Here is a 16,712-nt window from a genome sequence, read left to right as displayed (position 1 = left end):
TCTATTTTGGTCATAACTCGGTGGTAAACTTTAGCGGAAGTTTGATTATTCATTAACTCTTTCGAGGGAAAGTATAAGATGTCTTTTAACTGATGATGGTAACAGATGCTGATAATATGAAGGCTTAGGAAGGAGGAGTGATGTTTGGTTCTGCCTCTAGTATAGTTTATAAGACGATCGATGGCAGCATTAGTACATGATAAATTGGACATATGTGCGCACTTATCAAATGAGGTATGCTATTTGAAGAATATTTTGGACAACTTATGAGATAACTAAAACATACAAAGAAATGGTTTCCGTGATAGTTCAGTTGAAACGGACATTGTATAATACATTTAGAGACTAAAGTTTAAAATCTGGATTCTCCACTTATTCACCTTAAGGGTAAATTTTTAGTCATTAGTCCATTTGACCAAAAAAAACTTACAAAAAAATGTAGATATTAACACGATAAATCAAAACAATAAAGAGAAAGTAAAAATAAAATGAGAGTATGAGAGAGTTGTCTCAATAAATAAAATGTATGGTATTTCCAATATCATTTCCTTTTTATTAAATATATATATATATATATATATATATATATTAAAAGTGTATCTTTATCTCCACATAGGCACATACTTATATTATTTCAAATTGAACTTGTTTTTTTATCCAATGATCTGACAATAAATTCATAAATCGCTTGACTAATTTTTTTCAAAGTATTGTAGAGTATGCAAGTAATTTTTTAATGTAAAGTGAATTGACTACAATACTAATTTTGCATATATATATATATATATATATATATATATATATATATATATATATATATTAAATTTTAAAAGTTTGAACCTCCTGACTCAAGGTTCTGACAACGACACTGTATGTAAATTTTCCTTTGTTGAGGGGGTACATGTCACCCCTTGTTCGGCTATCAACTTTCAACTTTGTAGTGTGATCAATTAACTAAGTACAATGTGTGCAACCTCCCCTTAGAACGTGCTTTCATGTCCATCACTCCTTTCGATTAGTGGCACTACAAACATAGAGCAAGAGTTGAATGCCTAATTGTCCAATTTTTTTGAGCTTTGACTAAGCTTGATGTCTCTAGGATCTTCATATTCTCCAGCAGACACTCGAGAAAGAATTGCTCAACTCTTGTTCGGTTGTAATGGCGCTCGTGTAACCTACCAATAACCGAGGGAAATTAACTTATTTTTGCAATTGTCTATCTGCCAGTTTTGACTATAATAGGATAATTATTTTTAGGATTAAATAAGTTTTTGGTCTTTATAAATATATATCAATCTTTGTTTTTAGTCCTTCTCAAAAAATTTCATCAAGTTTTGGTCTTCCAAATATTTTATGCCACGACTTTTGGTTTAGCTTTTTAGTAAAATCATGTGTATCCTTTAAAATTTTCAAATACTTATTGCACTCATGTTCACCACATAATAAAAAGACTGGTGCTAGTCACACCCCAAAAAAAACAAGTTACACCCCAGAATGACTAATATACCCCTAAGTTGAACATAAGTAAACTTAATTTACATTAACCTAAATTGAATAAGTAAACTAAATTTACATTAACTGAACATAAGTAAACTTAATTTACATTAACCTAGATAAACTGAATTTACACAAACCTCTTATATCTAGATTGAACGTAAGTAAACTAAATTTACATTAACCTAGATTGAATATAAGTAAACTAAATTTACATTAACCTAAATTGAACATAAGTAAACTTAATTTACATTGACATAAGTAAACTAAATTTACATTAAACTAAATTGAACATAAGTAAACTGAATTTACATTAACCTAGATTGAACATAAGTAAACTTAATTTACATTAACCTAGATTGAGTAAACTGAGTTTACACTAACCTCTTATATACATGTAAACTGAATTTACACTAACCTATATTGAAGGTAAAGTAAACTAAATTTACATTAACCTAGATTGAACATAATAAGTAAACTTAATTTACATTGAGATAAGTAAACTAAATTTACATTAACCTAAATTGAACATAAGTAAACTTAATTTACAAGAACTTAAATTGAACATATCTCATACCAAAACAAATAGAAACTCATTGAAAATTGAAAATGAAATTCATGAAATTCACTAACCTTTATGAATATAGTACAGATCAATAATAAAGATGTTGATTCAGATATTGGTTGCACATCTATGGTGATTTGTGGATGAAAGAGGGGTAAGGGTTCAGAATGATCATAAAAGATGAGTTTTTAAAAATTTACATGAAGAGGGCAATTTTGATATTATTGTAAAATTTTAAATAAATTTGGGTATAACTAGTTTTTTTTGGGGTGTGACTAGCACCAGTCTAATAAAAATCTCTATTGCGAAAGTTTAATTTTTTTTTAATAACGAATGAATTAAATATAAATTTTTATGTTTTTAGCACCTTTTTTTAAGGAAGATTTTTAACACTTAAAAATTTATATTTAATTCATGTTTCTTTAAAACAATTCAAAAAATTTGTGGAAGAGATTGTTTTAATATTCTAAGCATCTCTATAAAATGTTCTAAACATCTCTGTAAAAATTTATTCCAAAAAGTGAAGGGTACACATGAGTCGACTTAAAAACATTAATAAAAAATCATGACTAAAAATATTTGGAGACCAAAACTTGTTAAAATTTATTAGAGAGACTACAATCAAAATTTAAAATAATTATATGGACCAAAAACTTGTTTAATAATGCTTGTTTTTATGTGTAAACACATTTAAAAACACAATAGTGTAGGTTCAAATAATTTTTATTTTAAAAACACAATATGTGTAAACATTAGCAAGTCGTTAATCATTTACTTTTTTCACGAAAATTAAAATCATTGACTTGCTAATGTTTACCAGATTTATTTATTTTTTTGGTCAAGATGTTTGCCAGATTTATACATTAATAATTTAAAACATTTAATATCATTGACCAAAAAAATATTTGATCTCATGTTGACTTTACAAAAAAGTGTCTTCATTCATCCGGTTTTAGAGTATATATACCACTGATCATAAGTTTTAATACCACGATATAAATTAATTTATTGAGCAAACAAGATGGCTTCGATCTCCAAAACTGTGTTATTTGTTTCTATGTTACTAACAATTCTCTTTGCTTTTCATTTTAAGGATGGTGAAAGTATCTTCTTCGTCGTCCCCAAAGTAACCGTGTATGTTACAAACAACTTAACCAATTATGTTCAGCTCGGCGTCCATTGCAAAGACAAAAATAATGATATTGGGTTTCAATCACTACATTTTGCAGAAAGTTACACCTTCACTTTTAGGCCGGCATACATGTCATATAGATCCTTATACTTTTGTGGTTTTTCATTTAATAACGAATTTCATCGTTTTGACATTTATGTTCAAAAACGAGATCAGACTAAATGCGAACATGAATGTCACTGGCAAATAAAGGAGTCAGGACCTTGTAAGATTAACGATGGGAGTACAGAATGCTTCCCTTGGAATCCTAATGTTGTAGAAGATAGGCAACTTGGTCATACTCTTAATGTGTAATAGGACCAATATGTTGTGTTGCGAATTCGATGAAAAATCACACCAATAACAAACTTGATGTGTGGAGCAAGGGATAATCAGGCAATCAAAATCAAAGTGTATGGAACAATTATAAACACAAGCCAAAATTAGAAAACAACAGCGAGAGAAAAAGAAGAGAGAACACAAAAGAATTTGTTGACCCAGTTCGGTCCAAATTGACCTAGTCTGGGGGAGAGAGCAGCTCTCCGTTTCACTATATGATGAATAACTTTTCAAAAGAGATATCAAAGGGTTACAAGAATAATTCTCCCGCCTAATTCTACCCAAAGTCCCAATCTCTTCCCGTAACCAAGAGACTCAATCCTAATAGTGTTTCCCAAGGTGAATCAACCCTCAAACCCTAGTGTTTGTTCCAAAGAGACAAACTCTATACAAACCCTAGTTTTGTTTTTGCATTTCTAAACCTTTGTTTCAGCCTTCTCTATCTCAAAGTTTACTCTGATACAAGGTCTATATTTATAGTGAAAGTATTACTTAAAATTTGGAACAAATCTGCACCCAAAAAATACGTTTCTGTTATTCACTGCAAGCGCACCATCGTGCCACATTGCAATCCCATCGTGCCACGAAAAATCCACTGACTTGCCTCAAAACTGAAACCTCTAATCGTGCCACGTTGCCCAACCATTGTGTCACGATTTCTGCAGAACCTGATTTTAAGTTAACTCTCACATGTTGATTAAAGAATTAAAATAATGAAATAATATATTATACGTTTGCTACAATTAATTTTCACCAACATTTTTCTATAGCTAATCATCATATATTCACCATGACGAATTGTGAGTCTGATCTTTATTTCTTTCTCAAAAATAAAAATTCTCATTACTTCCGAAGCAAAAAAGTTCCTTTTTATGCACTCTGATTTTTCTTGTAAGCAACTAACTTGCTTAAAGGTGGATATTTTTAATCTATCTCAGATTTTTGAGAAAAAAAATGAAAATTAGATGGTAAAACAGAAGGAAGAAACTCATATTGTCTCAAAAGCTCATTCTAATCCCTTTGCTGATCTAGCATCCAACCTACACTCCCCCACTAAAATTTCATGTTCTAATGTTCCTATGAATGCTAGGAAGCCATTATCCAATTTTGGTTCAAATTCAATTTCTAACAGTTGCTCTTACAAAGACTAAAAAACAGTATACAAACTAAACATAAAATTAAAGTATTAAATCCCAACGGGATAAATAAACACTCAAAATAGAAAAATTAAAGGGACAATCATATTTCACTCTTTCTATGCGCAAGTTTTCGGATTTTGATTCACTGCAGTTAGAAAAAAGATGCAGTCACACAGTCAAACAAAACACAATCATCTTATTAAATTAAGGGTGCAAATGCACCTTCTCTAATTTTTCCACTTTAAGCCAAAACGGATAAAAAAACTGATACCATCTTTCATCCCCCTTCGTAAGATTCACCTTCTCATCTGCAGCTTCAATAACAATCTTTTTCATTCCTTCAACATGTTAGAGCACTCACCATTTCAAATAAAAAAGTTTCGGATTTTGGGTTCCATGTAATTCATTTCTCTCATTTGCTTAATTGTTTTAATCATTTTTAGTAAATAATAGTAAGCCGAAATCATCAGTAAATTGACCCCAACATAAGATGTCGTCGAAAATATCCCAGAAAAAGATCTCAATGTTTGAGGAACTAATCCATATCAAGGTTTTATTTTCATTCCAATCCATTCAAATTTATCAATTTCACAGCTAGGTGTTGGTTGTTTTCATTCACCCAAATTTCAACGAAAAAGATTGAAGATACTTTGATTTGTGGGCAGCGGCAGCAAATCGTATTACATTCGTCTTGGTTGCAAGCTTGATGGGCCATAAACTGAATCCATTGCTGAAGTCAATCATGTCCTTTGGAGAGACATGTATATTCATCAATTATTTTATAATAATATGATATTTACAACAAACTCTCATATTGCCTTTGTGAAAAACGTACACAAAAATGCTCTAGGTGTGAAGAGAAAACACGTTTATATAAATAGAAGAAAATATATAAAATTGAACAACTTCATACTCTAGGTGTTTGAATTTGACTATATCAATCCACTGGAGTATGGAACACCAGTTTGAGGAATCCAATCATCACCACTCAAGAAATTGGACACCGTGAAATTGGCTGCATCGGTAGCACCGATAACATGATAACCAGGCCATGTCACTCGATTCACGGTGCTTGAACCCGCTCCTCTGTTGCCGTACTCTGCATAGTACAAAGTATTCAACGCAAAATCACCATTCCATTCATGCCAACCAGCAGGGTTTATGAAACTGTCCGTGAAAGATTGCATAAAAACTGTCCTCGAATATTCTTTCCACGGTCTCCCTAGGTATGTTTGTACAGTTCCAACTTTCGGAGCCAAATCATCTGCTGCTTTAATAGTTGCATTTTGTATAGAAGTTCCAGTGTTTTGATTTGGATCAGTTCGACCTTGAGCTGTGATGGAATTGAATTGTCCACTTAGCGGAAGGCGAGGATAAATGTTACAATTTTGCAAAACAACTGCACCATTTCCAAATATGAAGTCAACTGTTCCGTATATATCGCATTCTCGATAAAACTGCCTTAGAGAATGTGTATACAATGTGTCCTGATACCCTTCAAAGCTACAACTATAGAAGGTGGACATATCTGCTCCACTTCTTAGTGCAACTGCTTGGTGTTTGCTTGGTCCAGCGGTGTTGCGAAATGTTATGTTAACTGCCACAAACCCTTGACCAACTACAGCTGAAAATTCACAAGAAACGTCAAATTAGTGAAATTTTTAACCTATAGATTATCTTCAACATTGTGGTCCGAAAATCTTCAATTGGTTGCTGAATTTTTTAATCCGTATATAGCTAAACAATTTATGATGAAATGGCATTTTTTTTTTTTTTTTTTGTAATGGTATATTGAATATGTCCAAGTATTAAATTTGCTTACCAAATGTAGCCGAATTGAATGTTGTGAAACCATCAACAACATTGTGGTCTCCTGTGATAACTGTTTGATTGATTCCGTCTCCAACCATCATCAAGTACTTTTTGTTTTTGGGTATAGATACGTACTCTTGATACACACCTTTGGTGATAAATATGAAGAAGTATCCATCACTAGCAACCGTGTTATTTGGTGCAGCAGCTACGGCGTCATTGATTGCGGTAAAGTTTCCACTTCCATCTTGACTAACAACGACAACATCACTCACCACAACACTATCTTCATTAGTATTAGTTTGAAGTAGTTTTCTCCCATTGCGTCTAGCGGAATCATAAATAGCACGTGCTTTATTTGACATCTTCAATGGCAAACGACCATTTTTGAAATTCAAATGCTTTCCATTTTGTGGCCATGATGTTCTTATTTTATTTTTAGGAACCCAACCTTTTTTGAACAACGCTAGGGTGACACTATGAAGCTTCATGTCATCGGAGAGCGATGACAACAAATCATTCTTCACTCTCTGATCAGAAGCTATAGTGTTTAGACCTTCCAAACATGTTTGTTGATTAGTCAAAACGGCACTAAGAAAAGTTTCAAAGTCTTCTGCTTGAGAAGTTGGAAGAACATTACTAGATTGATTTGTTGTTGTATAGGTGTTTGATAAGTATTCAAAACTCAATTCAGCAAGGAATCGACAATCTTCAAGAGCACGAATTGTGGATTGAGACAAAGACGAACCACCTTGAAGGTGTGAGTCTATTGAATTCATGAACTTACGGGATTGCGATAAGGATTTTCGAATTGAAATTCGACCGTAGTCATAAATGTTTCCATTTTGATTGGCAAGTATGTTTTTACAATAAGTAGGGTTTACGGTAGACCCACAAATGGTTTCTGGAGGAATACCATTTGCTACATGCAAGGATACAAAGAGCAAGATCGAAAGTAGATAGGCAATGGATCTGTGCTTGAAAGCCATTGGTTTTTGGATGAAGGAATTAAAGGGATGTTGTTATTGCTAGGAGGGATATGAGCTTAAGGTGCATGGCTTGTAGGGTTTATATAGATTTAAGATCAAGATTTTAATTTGTCGTATTATAATCATTAGTGGGAATGTTGGAAAGTCAACTAGTTTGTTAGAATGAATTTGAATATATTGTCTCCTTGTATCTTTGATGTTGATATTGTGGCTACCGTACGTGAATGAATGCATTCACCAAGTACCTACCAACCAACATGATATTGTGATATATTTAATTTTATGAGGAAACATTCATCAAGTTCAATCTAAAGTGGATGTATTCCCTGGGATTTAATTAATTCATTTGTTTACATCTTTTTAAGGAATAATATACGACTTACCTTATAGCCATGAAATATAAAATTATAGCATGTTAACGGCAGGGTGGGGTTGGTTCCCAGCAATCACTAGACACAAAAATACAAAACGAAAGATTTTCTACGAGACGACATCAACGTGGGTGCAATGTATATTTTTTTTTGGTGCAATCGTGGATACATATATTGTTTCTCAAGGTTATATTTGGATTGGATAAAACCTCCAATGTGATAATCAAGGTTATATTAATACTAACAACCTTGTGCCTAGTTTTTATTCAAAAAAAAACTACATGCAGGGTATTTTATTGTTTTTTTTTACTTCCTTTCTAACCAATTGTTAAGTTGGTACTTGTATAGGTGGGGTTTTTTAAGAACCAACTATCGTAAATCATTATGTTAATGATTCAAAGTGATTAATTTCAGAGATGTAATAGTCCAAGAAAAACAAAAAGTCGGGGCAAGGTTTGAATCTAGTCATGATCTCATCAAGATTTGTCACTAATATTATTGAGAAATTCAACTAACCGGTTGGTATAATATAAAAAAAAAAAAAAAAGAGTAGAACTAGGTCAACAAACAAAAATGTCGAAATTTTGATGTTGATTCCGCTTGGTTTTTGAACTCTGACTTTTGCACTTACGTGTATACCATTGAATATATGATTGGTTAAATTGAAGATAGTCATAGTCATTAATATAACCGAATCTTTATCAATTGCAAGTAAGTCCATTTTAGTCGTTTCGTCAAGTAGGTTTCGAAATTGATTAATTAATATGAAAGAATAAAGGCTGGGGTAATAACTTTATTCTATTAAGCACTACCAAGAGAGAAATAATGCACATGCAAAATAGAAATAGCCGAAAAACGTCCCCGTGAACATAAGTTTGTTGGTAGGGACGATGCATTGTTGTATGCATGTGCCTAAGTTTGAATCCGAACACCTCATTTATTCATCTAAAAGATGAATGTTAGTCATTAGTCTACTTGACAAAAAAAAATCTAAAAACGTCGAAATACTATGCGAGGACCAAGCTGTATTGCAATAAACAAGAAATTATATATACATGATGTAGGGATGATAATGGTATCCACAAATAGAAATAACAATCATCTCCACCCTTCTTGTTCTATATAAAAATGACATATGTGCCTTTCCGTTATCCTTATCCTTGTGAATATTCGTAAGACGAGTATTTAATGAATTTTAAGGCATCTATGAGTATTCGCAAATATCGATGTGTATAATGTTAATTTAAAAAAAAAAAATCATTCAAGTATATGAATATCTATGAGTATTCACGTGAAGAAATTATTAATTTTTATCATTTATGTTGAACTACATCATCCTCTCTTGACAACACAAAATGTAATAAATAAGTATATGAATATATTGCACTCACGCTTCTGCAAAAAAACTACAAATAAAAAAATAGACGAAAATTTTGAAAACAGGTTAGTATTTTTTTTCTTCACTTGGGGTAGTTTTATATTTAATTAAAAAGATATTTTAATAATTTTACTAATTTTCGTAAAAATGTCGTTACAAAAAAAAAGTACGAAGGTATTCACACGTACAATGACCATTATATCTGTCTCCATATCGATAACTGACGAACAGTTATAATGTACGTTTACCTAAAATGCGAGTATCAATTAAGTTACACACTCTGTAACTAAGGCAAATTTTATTAGGGGATAACTGCGAGTACAATTATTTAGTGGATAAATGGTCACTTTGGTCCATGAATTTGCAACTTGTTATCACAAATGTCTCTGACTCGAGATTAAATTCAAAGTAGTCCCAAGATGTGCATTTACGTTATCAGATTAATCCTTGACATTAAAAACTCCTGTTAACTAATGAGGTGGCAAATGTTTTGTGCTGACAAGGTGCATGATGTGTCACAAGGATTAAAGTGAAAGAAATTAAACCAAAATGAAGGACATGGACTAAAGTGAAAGATGAAGTTAGAAATTCCTAAATCCCAAACCTTCGATTGCTACACTTGATTCTTCAAATTCGATTAGTCAATACAATAGAGTGATTGAGAAGTGTGTGTGTGGAGTGGATGATTAAGAGATATACCTTTGTGCAGACTTGGTAAGCTAAAATTAACAAAATTTGTCCACTTGACATTTTACCCTTGTTGTATTTTTATAATTTCATTGGTGACCAAACCTTCGATTACTGCACTTGATTCTTCAAATTTGATTAGTCATATCAAACAACATACTTGGAGCGATTTTTCACTAGTGGATTATTTATTTCTTGATGCTCCCAAACATACTGATGTAAGATTTTTCCACATCGTATTTCTATTTACACGTAAGTATATTAATATCGTCTCTACAGGGATTAATGTATACAATAAATCATTCAACGACATTTATCATCTTAAGTGTTTGGTTTAAAAGTTTGTTTGTGTAAAACTATCATAACTAATTTTCATAAAAATAAATAGAGACGGGATAGGGTCATTTCACTTGGGGTTAGAGTTAATCAACCAAGCGTAACAACTGCAATCTCATGATCAAATAACATATTCTAGATTTTCAAACGACATTATCACAATCACTCAACAACATTATTCATGTCTAAATAATGTCATGATTTCAATCGTTATTTATGTCTAAATAACTTCATGAGTTCAATCATATCGTCTAATCGACGTTTTCTCAATCTATTAAACGATCCAATAGCATTAAGTTCTTGATTACAAAGTGATTACCAAAACTTAAACCCTATGTCGAGAATAAAAACTTTGATAGATTATTATTCTAACCCTAGACCCAAAAGTATCTTTGTCGCGTCATTTTTCGGAGATCAAGGCTGTTATACCCTGTTTTTGGACCTAAAATTACTGGGCCCAATTGCATTTCAAACTTTGTCAAATATCAAATTTCAACTGCACAGTTCAAATTGTCTCTGCCTCGCTGTATTTTCAATCACAATTTTACTTATGTTTTCCTTGCATAAAACTTTTCAAAATGTCTTTACTTGTCTTGTAAGTCATTCAAAAGTGTCTCTGGATCGTTACATTGCTTTTTCTACAGTTTATTTCAAAATTTGCAAAAAGTCATACAGAAGGGTATTTTGGTCATTTCTTGCAGTGGGACCCATTTTCATCCTTGTGACTGTCTCCGAGTCTTTTCAGTTTGTTTTTAAACATTTCATCAGTAAGCCTTATCAAATTCATTTCAAACTTGCATCCGAGTCAGCGTCAAGTCAATTTGAATCTGTTTAGGTCATTTTTAGCCCTAGGGGCATTTTGGTCATTTCACACAAAATTTTGGCATAGAGAGGTTACTTTGAAGTACCTCATTTAGGCCATTGGTTCGTTTTAGTCCGTTTTGTTAATTTTATTTTTGTTTCGCTTTACGTTTTATCAAATTTGTTTTTTAGTCCAATTTTATTTTTAAAATTACATTTAAGTCCAAAAGTTTCTAAAAATTGCATTTCAGTCCTTTTATTATCATTTTTTTTGCAGAAACGCCCCAAAGGGCATTTTGGTCCAAATTTTCGCACAAATTTTAGTCCAGTCCAGATGTCACTTTTTTATTGGTTCAGGTACACATGGCAGCATATAAAAGGGAAACAGTGTCAGATTTTTTCAGGGGATTCCATTCACACAGTGCCACATCACAAACAGATCCAAAACTTTCTCTCTCCATTCTGTTAGATCAAAGAAAACAGAATCACCAAGAACACAGAAAAATTCATCAAACCCTAACACACAAATTCATAACAAAATCATCAAAATCCATTGAAGTTTCCGCAAATCTCAGAAGATTCGTCAGAGAATCATCATCATCGATTTGTTTCCTTTCGCAATACGAGTGCGAATCCGTCACCGGACTCAAGCACGATCACGAAAGGTGTGCGAATCCGAGAAGAAGAAAGGGAAAACCGAATCTGTACGGAAGCAACAAGAACGTGAAGAACGCGAAGCAACAAGAACGTGACAACCGCGAAGAACGCGAAGCCACAAGAACGTGAAGAACGCGAAGAACACGAAGCAACAACGCCAAGCCAAGAGTCACCGCAATCGTGAGGTAACCGCCGCCGTTCTTCCTCTTTTCCTTTCCGTTTTTTTAGTTTTCTTCATCAAGATTCAAGTTTAGATCTACTCCGATTCAAAGCTCTTTTGAAAAATCTAAGCTCGGATTCGAGTAATACGTAAAAAAGGAGGTTTAAAAACGTAAAAAAAATTTGAATCGGAGCAGTTTCGTACTCCGGCGCGGAGGCGCCACCGCCGTCCGCCGCGCCGGAAAAGCCATGCCAACCGGAGAAGATGACCGGAAAGTTAGAGAGAAGGTGGAGCTTCTCTCTCTAAAAGAGAGAAGAAAGAGAAAGAGGAGTAACAAATGAGAAAAAACCGGATTTCACATATATATATAGAGATTTAAACCGGTCCGGTTTATTTTCGGTTTTACTCCCTCGTTCTCAGCCTTCAGATCAATCTAACGCTCCCTGATGCTCCAGATTTTCTTGTTATGGTTTGGGCCTTTCATTTTCGTTTTTGCTGCTTTTTTTTGCTATCTGCACCCTGTCTCTTTGCTACTGGAACCTCTGCATGCTTAAATTTTCTTAATAAAATCTCCAAAAATTATCACATATTTCTTGATGAATTTTCATGCCTTTTTGATACTTCTCAATGGTTTTAAAATGATAAAAGAGAGTATGTGATATTTCTTGGTTAATTAGAGTGCTTAGGCATAATTTTGTGCATTTTAGTAGTATATTCCTCATGAAAACGTTGGCATGTGATATGAGTTCTTAAGATGCAATTTTTGTGATGAATTTATCACTGGTTATGGGTGCAAGTTGCTGCTTGTGTATAGTGTTTTTACTTCCCTCTTTGCTTTGCAATTAACATGCACTTTTACTAGTTAATGAAGTGCCAAAATATTGTGAAAGTGTGCTATAAATTCTAGCATAAAATGTGTCCTATTTTCCCTCATTTCGACACCAAACAAGACCTCTAAAATTTGTCATAATGAAGGAATTAGGGGTCATGCATGTACTAGAATTCTATAACCACTTTCATGCGTATTTTTGACACTTTATTAATTTCTTTTCATTTCCTCCCTTTTCAATATTATTTTGTCTTGTGCATTTCTTTTACTCTATGCTTTATTTTACTAACTATTTCATCTCATGTGCCATACATTTCATAGCATTTCACTACCTCCTCCACTTTCTTTAGCTTAGCATTTATTTTTGCAAGTTTTAATTCATTTAGAGGTGTAATTTGTTATCATTGGTTTGTAGCTTGGCAAAGGGGCCATAGAATGTATTTAGGCAATTTTTGTAATATGGACTATGGACACTATGGCGCACCGACACGCACACACTCACCCCTAGATGTATGTTTAGGATTGTATGCATAGATGTATGGCTAGGATTGCATGATTAGATGAACGCTTAGTTTCGAACACTTAGAGAAAATCCAATTTTTTCCAAAAAATATGCAAATAAATTCACTTCAAATATTTTTATAAAAAATGGAGTCAAAACTCCAATAACTTTTCCCTTTTATTTTCTTAAGTAAAATTTTCAATAAATCTTAATCCTCCTTGGACTTTACTTTTGCAAAATGACTAATTCCACCTCACACTTTCCAAATCTTATGCCCTTGAGGCCTCTCATCTCCTTTCTTCAAAATCTCTTTTCAAACTTAAAATCAACCAACAAAAAAACAAAAACCATTTTTGAGAATGAACTACGAACGGTTTTGATCCCTTAAAAGGGTACGTAGGCAAGGAGTCAAAACTCCTCCAAGCCGAAATAAAAATCAAATTCTACTTCTTCTCACCCCCCATTCTTAACTAATCACACCTTCTTTTTTTACAAATAAGCAATAAAACTAAAGCGTAGAAATAAACTTAGGAGAGCGGTTCTTATGGAATACCATAATCGCTCCGGGTGCCTAACACCTTCCCGTAGCGAAAACGACCCCCGAATCTAGAACTTTTTAAGGGTTTTTCTCCTTTTACCCTTCCCAAGAAAAAAGAGAGATATCAACGGTCGAAAGGTTCAAGTCCAATTAATGGCTTGGCACCCAAAAACCATGATAACAAAGGCTATTTGATTAGCTTTTGACTCACTAATTATTTCACGACTGAACATTTAATTTTATTAAGAAAAGGGGAAAAAAAGTTCAAACTACCCAATTTTGAAAAGATTTTGGGTTCGGGGGTTAGTTACATAAAGGGAAGGTATTAGCACCCTTTATGTCCGTAGTACTCTACGTGAACCTCTTGATTTTATTTAATTAATGTGCTATAAACTTGCTTGCTTTTGAAAAAGGAGTTAATGGGATGATTAAAAGAAAAAGAAAGTGAGACCTAAATTATCTACAGTTTTTATTGTTTGGAAGGACGAGTGTCCTCTGCCTACGTACCCGTGAGGGATCAAAACCTCGTAGTTCGAGGTAGAAATTGACGTTTGATTGGTTGTGTGTTTTTTATTAGTTTTGAAAAAAAGTTTTAAAAATAAAAGCCGAGTGGCAAAATAAGCTTGTTTGTATTTTTTATATTAAAGAAAATGGGCTCAAAGTATGATTAGATTGATTGAAGTTTGATTAAGAAAATAAAATAAAATAAACGATCACTTGATTTAGGATCAAGGTTTATTGTAAAAAAACTTTTTTTGTGATTTTTGTTATTTGCATGTTTTTGTTGTTTTTTTGAATAATAACTAAAATTAAAACTAACGGAGTAAGAAAGTAAAAGAAAGTAAAAGCGTAGGTACTTTGTAGTGACGTTGGATCACCACAAAGACCATTACCGTAAACTAAAAAGCATAAAAATAAAGCATACACCCACACACGCACCCATATTTGCACCTACGACTATTACATAAAAGGCCTATGATACATTCTAAAGTCTGCGGAAAAATAAATGACAAAAAGAAAATAAATTATTTACATCAATCCTAGATTACATTCTAATTATTTAGATCAACCAAATGCAAGGTTAACAGAATAAAATAAAATGCATGCAAGACTTAAAATAAAATGGGGTTCAATCACAAGGTAGGGGTGCAGCAATATTCAGGTAGATGCAAACAGCAAGCAGAAAATAAAACAGCAGAGAGTTGGGCCGAAGAACAATTTCGGAATTGGACTTAGAGGACAGGCTGGGGCCGGTTCAGTTCAAACCCTGGGTCAGTTCCAGAGAACCGAACCGGTTTGACATGTATATATGGGCTATGGACCGGTTTTTCTTTCATGTTCTCAAGTCTTTTCTCTCTCTGCCATTCTTTCCCTCTCTCGGTTCTCTCTCTACTCTCTCTTCTATGTTCTTCATTTTCTGGGTTGTGATATGAAGTTTCCGGCGAAACTTCATCTTCTCCGACGGAGGTAAGGTGGGTTCCAGCGGCGGTTGGCCGGAACCCTAATTTGCTTTTTTTATTCTATTTCTTCTACACCTCTACTACTTTCTTTCTTCTCTTTTGATTTTTTTTTTATATTCTAAGATCTAAACCCTTTCTAAACCAAAAACTTACAGGAAGTTCACAGACAAATTCAAAACTAAAAAAAAGAGGAAAACAAAAACCTTTTGCGTCTGATTTCGAACCGGATTTGGATTCGTGAGGTGCTGCCGTGTTTGGAATAGCGGCCTTGTTTGGATCGGTGGTGATGGCTTGGATTCACGAACGTCGCGGTAGGTTTGTGGTTGGACTCCAATTGCTTGATGTGCAATTCCGCTTCCCTCTGTGTGTGCGTTGCTGGCTTTCTCTTATGTGTTTCCTGTCTTGTTTTATTCCTGTCCTTTTCTGGTTGTCTTTCAGGTTGTATTTATAGGGTAAGGCTGAGACTAGGGTTTGTTGAGATGAGCAGAAACTTGTGCTGAGATGAGAGGAGCGTGTTAGCTGTTGTTGGATTGCAACGCGTTTTGCTGGATTTGGATTGAGATGAGGTGAAGCACGCTCGTGTGACAGACTGCAATTTTTGGATTGGGACCGTTTTTGGATTTATCATTGGACAAAAATAATGAAATAAAAACAAGATAAAGACAACAATAAAAAGATTTTTTAAAAGCAAAATTAAAGTTAATTTAAAAATAAAAGATGGAAATAAAAATAAATAGAGAAGAGGGCCCGACTCGGATTCAAAAATGAGGTATTTTAAAGTACCTTCATAGAGATTTTTCATTGAAAAGTTAGGGACTGATCAGGGTCAAATGACATGCGTCAGTGTGACCTTAGGTCAAAAATTGGGGTATGACAATCTTTCAATAACATTTCAAATCTTAAATAAAGCATTAAACTCAAGAATAATAACAATATTGAATAAATAAGCTAGAACCTTAAATTAAATGATCAAAGATTACAAATTAATAGCTTGTTTGAATACCTTAAAAACCACAAGCGTAGATGTAGCTACATATGTCTATGATAACTTTGCAAAAGATGGAAGAAAGATGAAGATTCCATACTAAGATTCATGATATCTCTACAAATCCTAGGAAGAATCTACTTCTAACATGCTTGATTTGTGTTTCTCTCACTAGAAATGTCTTACTCTCTCTCTCTAAAAACTACAAAATGAATAAAACGTGAAAAGATTCAAAGGAGAGAGAGAGAGAGAGAGAGAGAGAGAGAGAGAGAGAGAGAGCTATTTATATAGGCTAAGTTCAGGCAAACTCATTTCAAGTGAGCTGAAGTCGCTTAAACGGGTTGCCAAAGAATCCCACTCTTGCCATTGAAAGACTGCCACGTGGACCTTATCCATTGACCTTGTTGAATCTCGCTTTAAACGTGTTTGGAGCGAGTTGAGAGCGAATTTTTCACTTGCCCTCTAGACAAAACTCGCTTAAGCGAACTGATCTCGCTTT

The 16,712-nt window shown here is 33.4% G+C and overlaps 1 protein-coding gene across 1 annotated transcript; it reads right to left on the bottom strand.

Moving 5' to 3' along the window:
• Positions 1-5,417: 5,417 nt before the first annotated feature.
• On the bottom strand, positions 5,418-7,573 carry LOC120575774 (probable pectinesterase/pectinesterase inhibitor 7). Its single transcript, XM_039829824.1, has 2 exons — positions 6,531-7,573; positions 5,418-6,332 (listed from the first exon to the last, which is right to left on the bottom strand). Exons 1-2 carry the CDS (start codon positions 7,507-7,509, stop codon positions 5,641-5,643), a joined length of 1,671 nt encoding a protein of 556 aa, XP_039685758.1. The 5' UTR covers positions 7,510-7,573; the 3' UTR covers positions 5,418-5,640.
• Positions 7,574-16,712: the final 9,139 nt, after the last annotated feature.

The sequence above is a fragment of the Medicago truncatula genome, chromosome 1 (genome assembly GCF_003473485.1).
Source record: "Medicago truncatula cultivar Jemalong A17 chromosome 1, MtrunA17r5.0-ANR, whole genome shotgun sequence".
NCBI classification, from domain to species: domain Eukaryota; kingdom Viridiplantae; phylum Streptophyta; class Magnoliopsida; order Fabales; family Fabaceae; genus Medicago; species Medicago truncatula.
This window is presented reverse-complemented; position numbering and strand designations above follow the sequence as displayed.